This window comes from Galeopterus variegatus, unplaced genomic scaffold, assembly GCF_000696425.1.
Source record: "Galeopterus variegatus unplaced genomic scaffold, G_variegatus-3.0.2 Scaffold2523, whole genome shotgun sequence".
Taxonomy (NCBI): Eukaryota; Metazoa; Chordata; class Mammalia; order Dermoptera; family Cynocephalidae; genus Galeopterus; species Galeopterus variegatus.
In genome coordinates, this window is record NW_007728634.1 from 106,058 (window position 1) to 125,497 (window position 19,440).

At 45.0% G+C, this 19,440-nt stretch overlaps 1 protein-coding gene across 1 annotated transcript in view; it reads left to right on the forward strand.

The window, feature by feature from the left end:
* Positions 1–13,019, forward strand: part of LTF (lactotransferrin) — a 29,698-nt gene extending 16,679 nt beyond the window's left edge. Inside the window, exons 10-15 of the mRNA XM_008582133.1 lie at positions 824–1,054; positions 2,763–2,904; positions 7,279–7,346; positions 9,441–9,625; positions 10,911–11,100; positions 12,805–13,019. Of these exons, the coding sequence (XP_008580355.1) occupies positions 824–1,054; positions 2,763–2,904; positions 7,279–7,346; positions 9,441–9,625; positions 10,911–11,100; positions 12,805–12,839 (851 nt within the window). The 3' untranslated portion in view covers positions 12,840–13,019. The remainder of the gene's footprint in view (positions 1–823; positions 1,055–2,762; positions 2,905–7,278; positions 7,347–9,440; positions 9,626–10,910; positions 11,101–12,804) is intronic.
* The last annotated feature ends 6,421 nt before the right edge of the window (positions 13,020–19,440 follow it).

Consider the following 19,440-nt stretch of genomic DNA (forward strand, 5'->3'; position numbering starts at 1 on the left):
GTATGTGGGATCCGAACCCTCGGGCGGGAGCGCCGCCGCGCTTCCCAAGCGGCGCACTATCCAGTGCGCCACCGGGCCGGCCCTCAGAGACCTTTCATACAGCTACATATTGCGTCCTGATCATGTGGAAGGAGGGTATTACTTTTCCTTTTATGTGGATGAGGAAACAGTGACCCAGAGAGTCATCAAGTGCCCAGGATCTCACTCCCTCCTGTAGATAATATCGTGGCAGATCCTGGCCTTGAACCAGGGTCTCTTGTGCTGAATACAGTGCTGTGTGCACCACCCGCACCTGCTCACCAGAGCTGGTGCTCACTCAGCTTTGGAAGAGACTTGGCACTGGCCTTCAGTGGGCGTCTGGCAGGTGCCCTCTGTCAGAAGGAGGACAGCAACCACGTTAACTCTCACAGTGCAGGGCTGGTTCAGACTCAGCACAGGGCGGTCCTTGGAGACGTACATGCTCCCCTACATCCACACAGCAGTTAGTCTGGTGGCCGTCATCGCTCTTGCCTGGTGCATAGTGCAGGCGGTGATTTATGCACTGTTGGGGTCACTCTTGTTCAGTGTTTGTTGCTTTAGTAGTTCACGTCTAAAGGTGAATTGCTGGTTCGTAATTTAGGGACATTATGTGGCTGGTTGAGGACAGTCCTGTATAATCACTTAAAGGATCAGCTTTTCTCACTATTATTTCATAGCCCAGATTGATCTTACCTCAACATGGGGCAGCAGCTTAAGGTTTTTCGGTCTACCTAACAACGGCCAGTTATTTGGGTTTAATTATTACCTGGTGATGCTTCTTGACCTATGTTGGCCTGAGTTGCAGACAGCTGTTCTAGAATCCATATATGTCGGGCCTGCGGGATGTTAAGACGTGCTTTTCTGTTGTCTCTCGTGCTAGGGTATCTGGCTGTGGCCGCGGTTAGGAAATCAGAGGCTGACTTCACCTGGAACTCTCTGAAAGGCAGGAAGTCCTGCCATACCGCCGTGGGCAGGACTGCAGGCTGGAACATCCCCATAGGCCTGCTTTTCAACCAGACAGGCTCCTGCAAATTTGGTAAGGTGTCCAGAGGGTGTTGTGGTGGGTCATCTTGGAGGGGTAGGCACGTGGTGCTGTGGAAACTCAGAGAAGGGAGGGGCATGGGATTTGCAAGCTTACTGTAGCCCACAGGTCTCCCTGTGGCTGCCTCCTGGAATCGTGGATGCACTGGAGGTTCCCTGCACAAAGCTTCCCATGTCCCATCTGCCCTCTCCCAAGGTAGAAAATTAGAATATCAGCCTGTTTCTCTGAACCCTGAGATTGGGTGCAGGTACCAGGAGGTATGAATTTTTTTTTTTTTTTTTACCTCTTGGAGCTCCAGATCTAAATTCCTCATAGGCCCTGGCTTCCTACCTTGGGGAAAGATTCCTGCTTGCCTCGTGAAAGGTGACTTTTGTTACTAAACCGAACTGACTGCTTACTCTACACTGTAAAGGAAACTGCATAAGACCTCCAGGGCCTGGCTCTGCCTCCTTCTGGGGCCTTCTCTTCGTACCACCCTCCACACTCACCTTGGTCAGCACAACTGTGCCTTGCCTGCTGGGGGCCCGGTGACGTGGAGGTGTGTGGCAGGTTCTCGCCGTGGCTCACCTTGTGTGCAGGTGTTTCCTAGGGCAGGGCACTGCTGCATTACGAATGGGTTTTTGGTCCTGGCTGGGGCATCCATGTGGCTCTGCTCCTCTCTGGCAGTGCACATGGTTGCTGCTCTCACCAAGCCCCATGGTGGCCTCCAAGCTGCAGGGTGGCTGCTAGGTCATTGTAGAAACCTCCCGAAGTTGCACATAGTGTGGCTTTTCCAACGGCAGGGGCTGCAGGAGTCTGATGATGGATGACACTTGCTCAGTGGGCAGGGCTTTCATGTCACCTTCATTTCCTCTTTCCTTTGGTTAAATCACACGATGGGTTAATTCAGATTAGGTTCAGCTGCAAGGAGCAGAAACCCCCACAAATAGTAGAGGCTTAACCAAGAAGGAAGCTCATTTCCCTCAAATGTAAGTAAAGTCCAGAGGTGAGATATCCAGAGCTCACATGGTGACAATGTGGTCAGGGACCTGGGCTTCCAACATCTGGCCACTCTGCCATTTGTGGCTTCCATGCTCAAGATCTCCTCATGGCCCCCATCACACCTGGAGGTACAGTCCCTGCTTCTGCATTCCACATGGAGGATAAAGAAATGGGAGGAGAAGGAGGGGCCAAGGCATGTGCCAAATGTCTTTTAAGGATGTTTCTAAGAAGTTGGTACCCAACACTCCTGCTTCTGTTTCACCAGCTGGTACCTAGCCACATGGCTATACTGGCCAGGGGGCATCTGATAAGTGTAGTCTTTATATCAAGGAGCCAGGTTCCCTGGTAAAAAGCAGGGCTTCCATTACTGAGAAAAAGGGAGAATCGGATCCCAGCAGCCAGCAGGCCCTGCTAGAGATGGCCTTCATGCTCATCAGCTGAGTCCCCACCTCAAGGCTGTGATGATGGGACCCTGTGCATGCTCACAGCTCTCTTCTCCAGCCTCAGTCAGTTTTCCTGTCAGTGCCTGCTGCCTGAAGCTTTCCTGACTTCTGGTGGGTCCTGTGTTGGTTATAAAATGTCACTTTCTGTGGCAGTGAATGTGTTCTATCTGTCCTGGGCAATATAATGAACTGAAACCAAGCTGTGTCTCCTGTTAGGTAAAGGCCATTTACATTGACTCAGGTTGGAAGAGCTGACTTCCCATGTTCCTTCTGTTTAGGTGAATTCTTCAGTCAAAGCTGTGCCCCTGGGTCTGACCCAACTTCCAATCTCTGTGCTCTGTGTATTGGCAACGATGAGGGTAAGGATAAGTGTGTGCCCAACAGCAACGAGAGATATTATGGCTACACCGGGGCTTTCAGGTGAGTTTGTGACCAAGCATCAGCATGTTGGCACTGCAGGTCTAAGGGACCAGATGTGGCCTGTCACAGCAGAGCCAGGTTTCACCCTGAGGGTCTGCTAATGGGCGGCACCAGTGAGGGCTCTCTCCACTACACCCACCACCCAGATGGAGGCTGTCACTGCGGCTCTGCTGTGGTCCTCCCTGTGGCTTTAAACCAAAGTTGACCTTAGTGGGTGTCAACATCCTCATCCTCAAAATCAAGTGGGTAGCATATGTGCTATTCTAAGTACTTTCTACAATTCAGTCTAACTTTAAACCAAAGTTGACCTTAGTGGGTGTCAACATCCTCATCCTCAAAATCAAGTGGGTAGCGTATGTGCTATTCTAAGTACTTTCTACAATTCAGTCTAATAGGGAGGAATTTTCTTTCCCATAGCCACCATCCTCTCCCCTCACCGAGGTCACCATTATGTCTTAACGCTTTCACTTTTCTCTTTGACTTTGGCCTTAGAAATGGCAAAGAGAAAGCAGTATTACATTGTTATTCTCCAGTAGTGAAGTGAAAAACAAACCCCCCAAAAGTTTTCAGAATTCACAAATTATTAGCACTTAGCGATTAATGATAACTATTCACAACGGGTTTGAAGGGTGCAGAGGATCTTCCCCCATTGCTTTTTCTCTGTTCGCCAAGAGCATATTTCACCACCAGAGGGTGTCATGTACCTGAGAAAGAGTATGTGGCCTTTGAGTTAAATATAAATTCAGTAGCCTTTGCTCCAGTGATGGGATGATACAAAAGTAGTTTTTGCTGTACTCTGAATGACTTGTAAAAACCCCAAAAATGTTTTGTGAATGTACAAAAATATCTCAAAGAGACTAAGGATTTGCAAATGGAAAAACTGGGATGTGATTCCACTCAAAAATGTTAAATAGACACATGTCTGATAAGAATCCAAAGGAATCTCGTGGTCCTATTTCTTTTTTCAGACCTGCAGCAAGGTATTACTCCACTGGAAACACCTACACTTTAGTATTCCTATTTATGTTAGAAGAAAATGCTTTGTCTTTTGTTCAAAGTATATCTAGAATCTAGACTGGGGAAATTTATAGCAAAATAGTTAGGAGCTGGAACCTGAAGTCTTATTCATCCCTATATTTCTAACATCTTTATACTGCTGGGTTCTTAATTTTTAACTTTCCGCTATTTTCTGCTGACTTTCTACTATGGAACAAGATCTAGCCTCTCCTACTGCCCCCTGAGCCTCTTCTGCCCCACAACCACAAACTTCACCTCTCTTTAACACCCATATTCAGAGCTTACATTGTTATGATGATGTGGGCATTATTCTCATATTAAATATGTGGCATAGCAAAATTGTATTTCCCTTATGGTACAAACTTTTTGTTTACTCTAGAGTTCATAGATATCTTATTTTTTGTTTGTCTAATTTTCCATGCTTTTTTAAAAAAATTAGTAATTTCAAAACTCTGCTAGCAGTGTAAATCTCCTAACAACAACAACAACAATAAAAACAACACACACACACACACACTGGTGCCTTCCCAGTTCCATCATCTACCTGGAAATGTTGCTCCTGCAGACTTCCATCCTCCTGCTCTAGTCCAGATTGGTTGTTCTCTGGTCACCTGCACGTCTGTTGTCCTGACATTTCCCTTGAACATCATTCTAGGACTTCCCTGTGTCTTACTTCATGTTAGATTGTCTGTTTTCTGGATCTCATAGCTTTTGCTTTCTTAGGTTTTATTGGAACAGAACACATCCTCCAGCAGCTTCTTGAGAAAGGGTGAATGGGAATTGCTATTTTTTGAGTATCTACATGGCTGAAAACATCTTTAGTCTACCTTTGAAATGATTTCATTTGGCCAGATAACTAAGTCTAGGTTGGAAAACATTTTTCCTAGAAATTTTGACAGGTTTTCTATATCTGGGAAATGGCAGCATTAGGCTATTTTGACCATCTCTCCCACTAAAAACAAGTAAGCATGCTGGATTAAGTACATACACATATGCATTCACACACACATGATCTTAAAAGCGTTTAATAGCAGACAAGATAATGAGGAATTATCAGACTAAAATCTGAGGGAGAATAGAAATTCAGAAAGAAAATGGAAACTCTTTGTTCGACAGACTTGCTTGACCCCAAGAGGTTACATACACCCTTAAGGTAAGACTGAACCAGAAGTAACTTCCATGCCCACTTCCAGGGCTTCACATTGCCCAGCTGTGAGGAAGACAGGAAGAACACCGTCCCTGAGAAATTGAAACCATGAGCCAATTCTTGCATGAATTTGTGATTCAAACTTGCGTCCCCTGGGATGGTTCAAAATTATCAGCTTACAAATATTTTTAAAAGTCGTCCCAGACTAATGATCCTTCTAGGATACCTGTCTGGAAGACAGCATCTTCAGATTAGTTTTCAAAGACTGCTCAAAAATATTCTTTAAATGACAATAAAAGGTGATTATAATAATTTTAACCAGTATACAGGAGAAAAAAGTCATCAGAAGCAAGATCCAACAAAAAAAAGTTAGCATTTTTAAAAAGGGGCAAATAAAACTTTTAGAAAGGAAAAATATACAGCAATTAAAATTAACTGTGCAATTGATGAGTTTAACAGATTAGACACAGCTAAAAAGAGAATTAATGAAGTGGAAGATATGTAAAAAAAAATATTCAGAATGTAACATAGAAAGAAGAAAGGATAAAAAATATGGCTAATTCAAAATTTTAGAAGCATTAATTCATTGTCTTCTAATTTCTAGAGTTGTTGAGAAATCAAGTAGTATTTTTGATTCCTAATTCTTTGTACATGAGTTTTTTCTTCTTGAAATCTTTTTGAGCTTTTTTTTTTATCTTTGGTGTTTAAAAACTTCATAATGTTATTTCTTTATGTCAGTCTTCTCCTAATTAATTAGATTGGGCACTTGGTGGACGCTTTTTGATTGGAAACTCAAGTTATTCAGCTCTGGGACATTTTCCTTTATTTTCTGTTTGATAATTTCCATCCTTCTATTTCTCTTTAAACTTTAATTCTTTAATTATAGATTCTTCTGGATTATCCTCTGATTTCCTTATTGTTTATTTTTTATTACTGTTTTTTATCTTCTAGTTTCTGAGATACTTGCTCAGTTTAGTCTTCTAATCTTATATCATTTAAAATAATTTTTATAATTATTATTTTTTACTTTCTAAGAAGTATTTTTGTATTTTGGCTGTTTTTCTTTTGTAGAGCTTCCTGTTCTTGTTTCATGAATGCTGCACTTTCTTTAATCTCTTTAATGATATTAATTGTAGCATTTTTTTGTATTTTAAAGTTTTATTTTCTCCCATTTATTGTCTCTGTATCCTTTGAGTGTAATTGTTTTGACCTCCATTTTTTATGTTTTTTCTTGAAGTACCTGATGGTCTCTGGCTGTCCATATTTAAGAGTGAAGTGTTAAAAAAAAAAAAAAAAAGAGTGCACTGGAGGTGACCGTTAGCTCTGTGTCAGTTTCCAAGTCTTGGCAAGTACCGGGCCTCATTGTAGGTCAGTTGGTCTGTGTCATTTCATACTGGGCATCCAAATAACAGAAACTGTAGGTATTTTTCTTGAGTTGAACAAATTCCCAGAGGAGAAATCCTGCTGTCTGCTTCTTGAGAGGTGTAGTCCTGACAGCCAGCTTTCTGGAAGCTGAATGGGGGAATGGTGCTGTGATTTAGCCTTCCTGGATGTAGACTTTTCACTCCATTCTCTGTTTTCAATGTTGTGCCTCTGTCCTCAGCTGTGTTCTGTTCTGTAGCCCATAGTGTTGTTCAGGTTCAACCTCCCCAGTAGACAAACCTTAACTGTTCTGCCAGGGTGAGGGAGGAGCAGTTTCCCAGCTGTAAGAGATATGAGGGGACTACACTGCATCTTATTTAGGCTCTGCCCAGTGTTCTTGTTCTCAGCCACTTTCGATGGTGCCTAGTACCTCTGATGACTGAGCATTTCTGGAGCTCTACAGTGCTCATCAGCTTTCTTCTGTGCCTACTCTCCTTCCAGCTGCTGGTACAGCTCTCTTTGCTCTGTTAGGTCAATTACTGCCATCCGTTTGCTCTGTAACTTCCAAACATTATCATTATTATCTTCTCTCTCCCTTTCTCTCTTATGGATGAATGGCTTTTAAAAAAATCTCATCAATGTCACTTTATTGGGATTTTAGAAGGAGGGAACGTACACATATATGTTCAATCTACCATTTTAAACCATAAGTTCCTGCAAACATTTCTCTTTATCTGTCACATGTTTACTTCCATGTTTCAGCTTTTGGAATGCATATTACACATATTTATAAAAACTCTAATAATTTCTCTTCTCTGGTGATGTGTTTATTTTCTGGAACATTTTAGGTGCCTGGCTGACAAGGCTGGAGATGTTGCATTTTTGAAAGACGTCACTGTCGTGGAGAACACTGATGGTAGGTGAAGATGTTTCCCTTTCTCCTTCAAAGCAGAGTCTTTGGCATCACAACACATCCTGTATTCGCATTTCCAATTGGGAAGGTAGTATGACATTTTCCAGACTTTTGATTCTTTACCTCAGTTGGCAACATGGTACATCTGTAGTTATCACATTGATTTTGAAACTGAATTCTCTCTCTCTCTCTCTCTCTCACACACACACACACACACACACACACACACACACACACACACACACACACACACCTTCCAGCCACACACAGCAGCAAATGTCTCACTGGATTTGACTTGTCAACTACAGAAATACACCGTCTGCCTGCACCAGATCATGCATGCCTATAGGAAACTGAGTGTGGATGATACTAAAAAACAATATGCGAAGAAAGTTTCCCTTTTTATTTATTTATTTATTTATTATTATTATTATTTTTATTTTTATTTTGCCTTCTCCCATGCATCAGTAGCGGGAGGTTTAATAAAAATAGTAATGTAATAACAATAATAATGACCGTGATCCATAATAAAAAAGAAAGTTCCCCTTTTTAAAAAGGGAAGTAGAGGCCTTCATTCAGTCTCATGTGAGCCCTTGGTCTGGAAACTCCTTGGGAGTTAGTGGGGACAAAACCACAGTAGATGCAGATGATGGAAGACAATCTACCAGACAGTGTTTGAACAATCACTCTCTTTTCTGATCTCTAGATGAAAAAAATAGTTACTGAATTCAAGGCTCCTCAGCCATTTGCTACCTTCCAAACCACCTCTCTCCCCTCAGGCACCATTCCGCATCCCCACCCCCGGCTCAGCAGATGACTTGCTGTTTTGTCCCCTCAGAAAGAACTGCCTCAACTTTCTGCCCCCCTCCTCCAGTCACAGTCACTTCTGCCTTCTCTTCCTGCCCCTCCCCACGTCTCTCAGGAGAGGGATTAAGGCCAGACATGTAAATTTGGAATTACCTCTATATCAAGTAGAGGAAGACAAGAGAATGAATGACGTGTTTTCTTAAGGAGAGAGGGCAAAAAGAGACAAGCAGGGGCATGAACACACGTAGACGTGCAGTGATTACAGTTAGAATTTATGAACTGTTCAACCAAAGTGACCTCCAGGGATCAGACTGATGTCGCATTTAATCTTAACGTTCTCTGGTACTTTACAGCTCTATTTTACTGGAATTGACTAAACATATTTAATAAACCCATAGAAGTTCCTGTCCTTTCTGTGTTTACTAGGAGCATTTGAATATGAGAGGAAGGAGAAAACAATTTCTCCTGGAACATAAACCAGCTATCCTTTTTTTGGAACTCACTGGAAAATATGGCATAGGTGAAGGGTTTTGAATTTTAACAAATGTATTCTCTGCATCTATAAACATAATCATATGGCTTTTCTCCCTTTATCTATTAAATATAAGTATTTTTATATTTTCTAATAGTAAAACCATCTTTGCTTTCCTGGGTTAAAACTGTGTTGACTGTCTTGACCATGGTATATTTTTCCTTTAAATACACTATCAAATTTTTTAAAAAATTAAAAAAGAACTTTTAACAGATTTATTGAGATACAATTGACATTCTATAAGATCCACCCATTCAGAGTGTACAATTCAGTGGTCTCCAGCAGATTCACAGAGTCGTGCAACCACAAGCACAGCCCAGCTCTAGAACACTCACATCACCTCGTAAAGAATCCCTCCCCACTCCTTCAGCGCTGGCAGCTATCAATCCACTTTGTCTCTGTGGATTTGTCTGTTCTGGACATTTCACGTAAATGGAATCATATAATATGTGGTCTTTTCTGTCTGGATTCTTTGACTTAGCATCATGTTTTCGAAGTTCATTCATGTTGCACCATGTGTCAGAACTTCAGCCCTTTTATTGATGAATAATATTCCCTTGTGTAGACACAGCACTAATGCTTGATGTATTTGAAGTATGTATGGATTATGCAGGACAAAGCTTCATTCTCTCTCCGTTACATCAGCACAGCCTCATGTGTGCATTTTGAGAGGCCAGTGGGATGGTCACACCCACCCAGAACAGACCCCTTGTCTAAGCAGGGGAGAGTGGCTGATGCCAACTTCTTTCTCTCCCCAGGAAAGAACACTGAACCGTGGGCTAGGGATTTGAAACTAAAGGACTTTGAGCTTCTGTGCCTCGATGGCACTCGGAAGCCTGTGACTGAGGCTCGGAGCTGCCACCTGGCTGTGGCCCCAAATCATGCTGTGGTATCTCGGCAAGATAAGGTAGAACGCCTTGAACAGGTGCTGCTCCAACAACAGGTATGGACTGTCAGTGCCTCCAGCTCTTTCTTAACTGCGCAAGCTCCTGTGATGGGGAAATCACAGAGCTTGATGAATCAGCCCACTCATCCTTTCTTTCTAGTCCCTCTGCTTGAAGTTGGTGGTGACAGTATTAGCTTCATGCTGTGGTGCTGCCCAGAGTCTCAACAGAACAACACAGAGGCTTCCAACTCTGAGCTTTCAGGGATTGACTTAACTTCTGCCCTGAGTCTCTGTACCTCTGGGCTTGTTGTGTTCACTGCCTGGCTTGGTTACTGTCCTTTTCCCTCCTGTTATCCTCCAGGCAAGTGTGGGAAGTGATGGAGCCTTCCTCCCACAATGCCTCGGTAGAGAGTGCTTTATTCTGGTGATGTTTCCTGAGCCTGGGCTGACTGAATAATAAGGCCTCTGAAACCACAGACTCAGAACTTGTCCCATAGATTAGGGCTGTCTATGTGAAAGTGATTAGAAGGAAATCCTAAAATTTCATTAAAATCTGGGATTCTCTATTAGAACTTCTATTTTTACATTACAAAATCACGTTTCTAGGTGTGTTTTTGAAGACAATGGCCCTGGAATAATAATAACAGCCACAGTAACTGGCACTTGTTGAGCCCTTACTATGGCATGCTCACTGGTGCTGGTAAGAAATCTGCCATCATCGAGGTGTTGGCCTTCACAGCCCACCACACGGGAGCCCGGGTATGGACGAGGAGCTGTGGCTGAGAGAGGCGGAGGCACCTGCCTGGGATAGCCACTGGGTTTTCCTACTCAGGCTGCCCGTCTGAGAGAGCTGGCATTTTAGAATGTTCTAGGTGGTCAACTTTTGGGGGCAGATCTCAAAAATTCTCAGCTGTCCCCTAGTCACCCATGAGTTCTATGGCAAGAGGTCACAGATTTAGAAGGAAGGAAAGATGGCAGGAAATGAGATTAGAAATGGTGTGGAGCTCAGGGTGGGACTGTCCCCAGGAGGGTGGACAGGAGAAGAGTCAGCCAAGGAGGTGGAACATTCCAGAACTCAGCTCCTTTTGCCCCATGGTTTTCCCAGAACTGGTCCTGGATGGAAGAAACACCACTGGACTCTCTGCTCAGGGTGGGACTGTCCCCAGGAGGGTGGACAGGAGAAGAGTCAGCCAAGGAGGTGGAACGTTCCAGAACTCAGCTCCTTTTGCCCCATGGTTTTCCCAGAACTGGTCCTGGATGGAAGAAACACCACTGGACTCTCTTAATCCATAAACTCTGTGTTTTCCTTGCTATTCACTTACCGTCTGCCCTTTTGGCACAGGCCCTGTTTGGAAGAAATGGACCTGACTGCCCAGGGAAGTTTTGCTTGTTCCAGTCTGAAACCAAAAACCTTCTGTTCAATGACAACACTGAGTGTCTGGCCAGACTCCATGGAAAAACGACATATGAAAAATATTTGGGGCCACAGTATGTCACGGCTGTTGCTAATCTGAGACGGTGCTCAACCTCCCGTAAGTGGGCCTTAGAAGTCACCATGGGGGAAGGTCAAGGTTTGAGGGCCAAACAGCGTTCTAGGAATGAAGATGGGTGTAACGATGTTGAGGTATTATAATATCTCTATACTTCAGGAAATGGCAATCTCATTGATAAAGCAAAAGAATTAGAGAATAAAATAAAGCAGTATGTAATATGCTGCATTTTAATAATGCCAATAGTTACTATCATGAAAATTTTGGAAACAGATAATCCATTTTGTTTGGTAAAATGAAATGTGTATATATACATATGCATTGAGAAATAACAAAATCTGGTTTCTTGACAGTTACCATAGATACCAACCATAGAGAGTATAAATTCTCAAAAAATTCAAATGTAGGAAAACTTTTTAGCTATGAAAATGTATTAATTATAATTTAATTGTTTAAAAATATTTACAAGCTATTGCAGAGGGTTGTAAGGCCCCTGGTGATGATTCTCAAATTTCAGCCTGTACCGACTCCACTGTGCGCTGTGATCATCCAGATTCCTGCTCCTGATCCCTCCCCCAGAGATTCAGAGGCATTGGGGGTGCTATTGGTCCAGAAATGGGGGTAGAGCCAGGAATCTCTTTATCAGTGTTTATCAACTAGGGACATTTGGGTCGGTGTGTCTCCACTACCCACAGGAGACATTTGGCAATACCTGGAAGCATTTTTGATTTTCAAAACTTAGGGGGTGCTGCTGGTGTCAAGTGGGTAGAGGCCAGGGATGCTGCTAACAATGCACAGGACAGCCCCCCACAACAGAGTTATCAGGCCCCAAGTGTCAATAATGCCAAGGTTGAGAATCCCTGTTTTGTGGGCTGAGCCCGTGGCACACTCGGGAGAGTGCGGCACTGGGAGCGCAGCAGCGCTCCCACCATGGGTTCGGATCCTATATAGGGATGGCCGGGGCACTCACTGGCTAAGCACGGTACGGCCAATCTCACAAAAAGACCAAAAGAAAAAAAACCCACCATGGGTTCGGATCCTATATAGGGATGGCCGGGGCACTCACTGGCTAAGCACGGTATGGCCAATCTCACAAAAAGACCAAAAAAAAAGAAAAAAAAAGGAATCCCTGTTTTGTATTGACCAACATCTCAGGTCACTGCAGTACAGGCAAGGATCACACTTTGAGAAATAGGGCTATAGGACTACTCTTGTGAGCAGCCAGCTTAGGACTGCATAGACTATACGCCCCTTGTGGGCAGGGCCTGTCTGTCCATGCTGTGTCCCAGCACACTTAGCACAGTGACTCTCACAGTGCAGGCACTCAGCAAGCATTTGTAAACGAATGAGTGAATGAGTATATGAACAGATTTGCATGAAGATATATTAATTACCCACATTCCAGAAGAAGTTAGAGGACTACCAGTGTCTTGTTAACCTGAGAGCGTGACATTTGATTCAATAAGAGACAAGTGGGGTGGGGTGGTTGTGTCACTCAGGCCAGAGCAGGAAGTGCCCTGGCTGGTGAGGACCAGACGTGCCTGAGCTCCCTGGGACACTGCAGTTGCTAGGACTAGGGAGTCGGGGAAAATGTGAGTGTGACAAGTACTCACGGTGGTGGGGGGAAGGGCAGGGAAAACTCTTAGTATCCTCCTTCATTTATTTATCGATTTAAACATCAATTTGTTGGTTTAAAAAAAAAAAAGAAATCAGTGTTTGAATCTCCTGCTCTGTTGTGTCCCACAGCGCTCCTGGACGCCTGTGCTTTCCTCAGGAGGTAAAACCCAGGAAGATGGCCCAGCATCTCCATCCTGTCCCCATCCTGTCCCCCCGTCCTGTTCCTGAGGGAGCCTCAGCCACTCACTGCTCTCTGTTGCCTTCCCCTCCTTGCTGAGGGTGGGGCTTGCCAATCTCATTTGTTCTCACAATTACCTGCTGTCACCTTAACAAGAAATAAAATTAGAAATACTGTTGATTTTCTCTCCTTATAAAGCGTCGCTCATCTTTTCTGGAATTTTACACTGAAATCTTGTGTCTGAAGAAATAACCTGCACAGTCGGACGTTTCCTTCCAAGTTTTTCAGGTCCAGCTCCTCTTCTCTCCTGCAGTCTTGGGTATAATGCTCAATGATCTGTGATCTAAGGCCGGGCCAAGCAACTGTTTTTCCCACGGGATCTTGTTGGTTATTCACATAGTTGTCTCTGTGTGCATCCTGTCCCCCCGTCCTGTTCCGGAGGGAGCCTCAGCCACTCACTGCTCTCTGTTGCCTTCCCCTCCTTGCTGAGGGTGGGGCTTGCCAATCTCATTTGTTCTCAAAAATACCTGCTGTCACCTTAACAAGAAATAAAATTAGAAATGCTGTTGATTTTCTCTCCTTATAAAGCGTCGCTCATCTTTTCTGGAATTTTACACTGAAATCTTGTGTCTGAAGAAATAACCTGCACAGTCGGACGTTTCCTTCCAAGTTTTTCAGGTCCAGCTCCTCTTCTCTCCTGCAGTCTTGGGTATAATGCTCAATGATCTGCGATCTAAGGCCGGGCCAAGCAACTGTTTTTCCCACGGGATCTTGTTGGTTATTCACATAGTTGTCTCTGTGTGCACGTGTGTGCCTGGAAATGTGTGTGCGTGCATGTGTGTGTGCATGTGTGTTTGTGTGATTCTAAGCTAGGACAGGAATAGAGAGCATAGGAATCTCTGCTCTCTGTTGCCTTCCCCTCCTTGCTGAGGGTGGGGCTTGCCAATCTCATTTGTTCTCACAATTACCTGCTGTCACCTTAACAAGAAATAAAATTAGAAATGCTGTTGATTTTCTCTCCTTATAAAGCGTCGCTCATCTTTTCTGGAATTTTACACTGAAATCTTGTGTCTGAAGAAATAACCTGCACAGTCGGACGTTTCCTTCCAAGTTTTTCAGGTCCAGCTCCTCTTCTCTCCTGCAGTCTTGGGTATAATGCTCAATGATCTGTGATCTAAGGCCGGGCCAAGCAACTGTTTTTCCCACGGGATCTTGTTGGTTATTCACATAGTTGTCTCTGTGTGCACGTGTGTGCCTGGGAATGTGTGTGCGTGCATGTGTGTGTGCATGTGTGTTTGTGTGATTCTAAGCTAGGACAGGAATAGAGAGCATAGGAATCTAAAGATCAGTGAAAGAAACTGAATACCAGGAATATTTGTGATAACTTGGTATTTTAAATAAACGTCATCCGGTATGGTAGATGTACACATTAGGACAGGATAGGACAATGTGTGAAATTCTTCCATCCCTTGATCTTACTGGCCTTCAACTTCCAGTTAACCTCTAGTCCCTAGTTTTTTTTTTTACCCACTTTTCTCTACCAAGCTCTCCAAAGCATAGTTAGTCTAAGCTGGCTTTATTGACTTTCTTCCTTTTCGTTCTCTTTCTCCCACTGCAGTTGACTCTGATCTATTCACTCTCCAGATGTGTTCTGGAAAAGACTCCCACACCCTCCCAGGCGCTGTACTTGTAGGGGTTTCAGCTACGTCCCACTGGCCCCTTTGCTGTTTCTGATCCTGTTGACCAGGCACTCTGCCTAAAACCTGTTCTCTCAGCTTCCAAGACACCCTTCGCCTTTTCTGGCCTTCCTTTCTCCGCCTTTTTGGAGGTCCATGCTTTGATCTTTAAATGTGTCCCTCACTATTTTCTTCTCTGGAGTTTTGTTTCTGACTCATTGTATTGATGCAAGGGAAAGGGATTAAGAGAGAAGCAAATGACTGGGTTTTAGCTACTGATGCACAGAGTCCTCTCACCAGGTATCTATTCTCAGATTAGTGACCCTTCCCTGGGAAGGGATTGCTTTCCCGCTTTAAGTTTTTCTGTACAAGGGTACTGAAGTTCTCCCCCCATCGTGGGCGTGATCATTGGCCAGTGCTCACCGCCATCAGTGAGGTGGGCAGTACTGCTGCTGCCTGAAGCAGCCTCTGAATCTGTCAGGAAAGGACATTAATGAAGTCACCATAATACTAGGATGAAAACTCACTTCTGTTTTCTATGTGCTACTTTGAATTACGGCCAGATATGTTGTCCGTCCTCACCAGTCTGAGAAGATATTCAGTGAGCAGCATTCGATGGTGTAGCTATAATGCCAGCACTATAAAATGTAATATTTGAACAGTATAAATCTTCTTGTGTAGGTAAGATACTGAAGTGCAATTAAAGGCCCACCAGTGAATTCCCCTTTTCCTGGTTGAAATGAAATCTAATGTCACTGCAGCCATCTGCTCATGCTAAGTTATATTGCTGTTGCAAATGGACCCCAAATCGAACCCTTAGTGGCCTACACAACAAAGTTTTCTCTCTTGTCCAGCGTGGGTCAGTCATGGCTCTGTGGCTTATCTCCTATTCTGAGATCCAGGCTGAACCGCAGCCCCCATTTGGTGTATGTGGGGTTCAAGACAGGGGAAATGAAAGAAAGATGGAGGCACCATACGGTAGCTATTAAAGCTTCTGCTTGGGACAGGTCCTTTCATTTCCATCATTTCTTTGGCCAAAGCAAGTCACGTGACCGCCGGATCAAGGAGGTGGCCCAGTAGGAAGGAGTGGTGAATACTTTGGCAACAGCACACTCTACTTCCCTTGCATTTCTGCATCTGAGCAGTACTTTTAGTTATCTCAACCCCAAGGCTCTTTATGTCCCTCTTTTCTAAAGTTTAGTGGGGTCAACGGAATTCATGGGAATATCCATGATCATCAGGCCCATGCTCATGCAATGCAGAGTGTGAGCAAATCACCAGCCGCTGCACTGGCTGTGGGCTGTGAGCACCATGTCCCAAGGCGGGTGGTTACTAGTATTTGAGCAGAAATGAAAAGAATGTGAGAGGCTGTGTCTGAATTTTAGGGTAGAACTGGAGTCCATCTTTGAGTGGATTCTTTTGTTAGGAATGCACCTTGGGAGGCCACTTCAGTTAAGAACAGTGAGCTCTCTGCCCTGCAGATGAGAGTTCCCAGTCAAATAGAGCTTCCTTGCTCTGCTAATAACTAGGGAAACTTAGAGATGGCTGCAGGTGGGAAGAGGCACAGAGATGGTGGAAACACCTGCTCAGCGAGGGTGGGTGGCCCTGAAGGAGAAGGTCATCATGGAGACGATCCCTGCCCCTGAAGGCCAGGGAGCTTGATCATGGGTGGCCAGAACATCAACGACTGACCTTTGCTGGCTATCATGCACCTTTCTTTGGGGATTAAAAATGCAGAACAGGGGCCGGCCCAGTGGCGCACTGCTACAGTGCACCGCTTGGGAGCATGGCGGCGCTCCCGCCAAGGGTTCGGATCCCACATACAGACCGGTTCCACTCACTGGCTGAGCGAGGTGCGGCCGCAACACCGAGGGTTGCGATCCCGTTGCCGGTCCTGGTCCGGTCTGGGCACGACACTGAGGGTTGCGATCCGTTGCCGGACACGAAAAAAGACAAAAAAAAAAAATGAAAAAACAAAAAAAACCAAAAAAACGCAGAATGGTGTCTGCATGTGGGGGAGCACATGGGGAGAAGACAGCAGCCCCTGAGATGAGAGGGTGGCTAAGATGAGTAACTGACGGAGCAGCTGGGGTGTGGTGGTCAGAGAGGTCAGGGACAGTGAGCCCCTTGGGGTCTGTGGGAATTCTCAGGAAGGGCCTGAGCCTTCTGCAGTGCAGGAGATGGGCATCAAACGGGGCCAGCATGTGAACTTGGAGCAATCAAGAGAAGTGTTCCTCTGAAAGGGCTGCCAAGATTCTGTGCTTCTCATATCCTTGGGAGAGAAAACAAAACCAGAAACCGTATCCACGGTGAACTATCCCAGACAGTCATACTCACGAATCTTGCAGACTTTGGAATGTGCACAGAGTCCCGGGACTACCCAGTGCTGCTCTGCTCCTACTCCATGCTGTCTGTGTAGTTTGAGCCTCTGAACTGCCACGCAGTTTTCAGCCCCCAAATTCTTTCACCCTCACACTGAGTTGAGTGTGGACTATGTGGTGTCACTGCTTTCATGTCCTCACACCCCAGGTTTCCTACATTCGTGTCTCCAGGGAGAGCTCATGGCCTTGCATTCGACATGGTTCCCACTCACCTGCATTTTTCTCTATTTCCTGCCCCTTGGTGGGCCGCATGGCCATTGCAGTCTTGCTATGTGCAGTGGACCCTGGGACCCTTTGCCTTCAGAAACCCAAAATGAAACAATGCCTCCTCGGTCTATGGTTCTGTCTCAGGCCACTTGTCTAAAATGTTGAATTTTCTAGGACTTGACTGTGCTATTTTAACTGCAAAGCACAAAAACAAACATACATACCAAAGAGCCCCTTAACTTTCCATTTCCTCCTTGAATTGAGAGAGAGCCCGAGAGTGTCATTTCCTGTTCATTCTCCAGTATTTCAGATGATTAAACTTTGCAGATACATTTGCTCCTCTGCTCTCTGTCCCCCAGGTGCAGGGGGAGGACAGACACAGTGGGGAGGGTGCAGTGGGGAGGATGCTCCTCAGCTCTCTCTCCTCCTAGACCTCGCCTAAGGGGTCTTGAACAGACAACGCAGACACCCTCCGCAGACCCGCCCGATGGAGGCAGCATGGCTGAGCCTTTCCCAGCCCTGCCCTTCTCCAGGTCTTTGCCACCAGGAATGGTGGGTTAACACCACTTTACAGAACTACAAGAAGAAGGCCAAAACTGGCAGGTCAGGCCTCCGCTCTTCTCTGAGCCTGACCTTGCAAGAAAAGCTCGCCTTCCCTAAGTGGGATTAACCTTCTACATTTGTGAAGCGTCTTCAAGCACATTGAATAATGGGCCAGGACAGCTTCACAGAGAGAGACCCATGCACACGTGTGCCCACACACAGGACAGGGGCAGTGGGACAGACAGCGCAGGGAAAGCTGTGCAGAGCACTTCTTAGTGCCTGGTCAGTGAGCAGGCAGAGGATGGCCATGCCAGCCAATATGGCCTCTGTGCAAAGTCCTAGGGTGATGCCTCCTTCTGGGGGGAACATCCCAGTGAGCAGTGTGGCTGCATTTCAGCCCTGTGGAACCTCCATCAGGATGTCATAGGTAGGGCTCTACCTGCACAGCTGCACAGCCGCCATGGAAACAGAAGGCTACCAGGCACGGGATGGCCCGCACCCCTCCCCCAGCACTTCTTGTGATACTTCCCAATTTATCCTGCACTGAGGATGCTTCTCTGTGCAGAGAAACACACAGTAGTTCCCAAGATTGCGCTTCCCGTGGGGGAATCCTTCATGCTTGATTTCAGAAACCCTCCCTTCGGGTCATCGCTAAATCTTGTAAAACCAGTCACTTTCTGAGGCCCAGTAACAATTTCATCTCCCCTACCCTGGGTCACAACTTTAAGTTTGGGTACATCGCCAGTACCATTTTTATATCTGTCTACTGGGGCCTCTTAAGTCCCAAACCTTTCTCTAAAGAAGTTGTTTCCTCTCTAGCTTATTTGCCATGCCTTCCTCTTTCTTTCCCATGGTTTCTGTGTATTCTACAAAACGAAATATCCTGTGGGTTCAGAATAATTCAACTCCTATGGAATTCAAAAAGTTATTTAATCCTTGAATTTTCAAACAATTCCAATGATTTTTTTTTTTTAAACTTTAGGGTTTGGATCTTATCCATCCCACATATTTAAATCCCCATTTCTTTTTACCACTGCAGTCATAAAATCCAACCTCACATTTTCCATTGAAAACGAGTCTTTGTTTCTTACATCCATGAAAATTATTGGCCTTATCTAATTAACAAAGCAGGGGAAACTGAGGAGTGTGTGGTGGGGGAATTGACAAGGGAGCCTCAGAGTTACTGTGGACAAGCTCTATGCATCCCTTGGTTAGTCCCACATCAGGTCCCTCCCTTGTTCTTAATGTGTTTCCAAACACGTGAAGAACACTGGAAACTGGGTCAGATATTCTATTGATAATTACAGCACATAGAGAGAATTTATATAAAATACGATGTGCAAAACATTCCATCAGAAGAAGGAATATTGATGTTGCATAACCTTTTAAAAAGATCCTCAACTCACCAGTAATCAGGTATTTTTTTTATTGATTAGATTAGCACCATTTAAAACTAAGGTTGTTAATGATATTCAGTATTGTGAGGATGTGATGGAACGGCCATTCTACACAGTACTGGCAGAACTGTGTATTCATACAGCTTTAGGAGGACGGTTCAGCAGCATCCATCAGCATTTGAGGTGCCCCAGCACTGATGCCTGTCAGTGCCGGTGAGCATCGGCGCAGTGGTGGACTCCAAGCTGCAGGAACTCTGGAGCTGCTGCCTGTGCCCACTGCAAGGCCTCCACCATGTGCCCTGGTGCAGGACTGGCGGGTGCACCTGCAGGCCTCTTCACTAGCAGTGCGGGTTTACTTTTGAGGGGAAAGCCACGTACTCCAC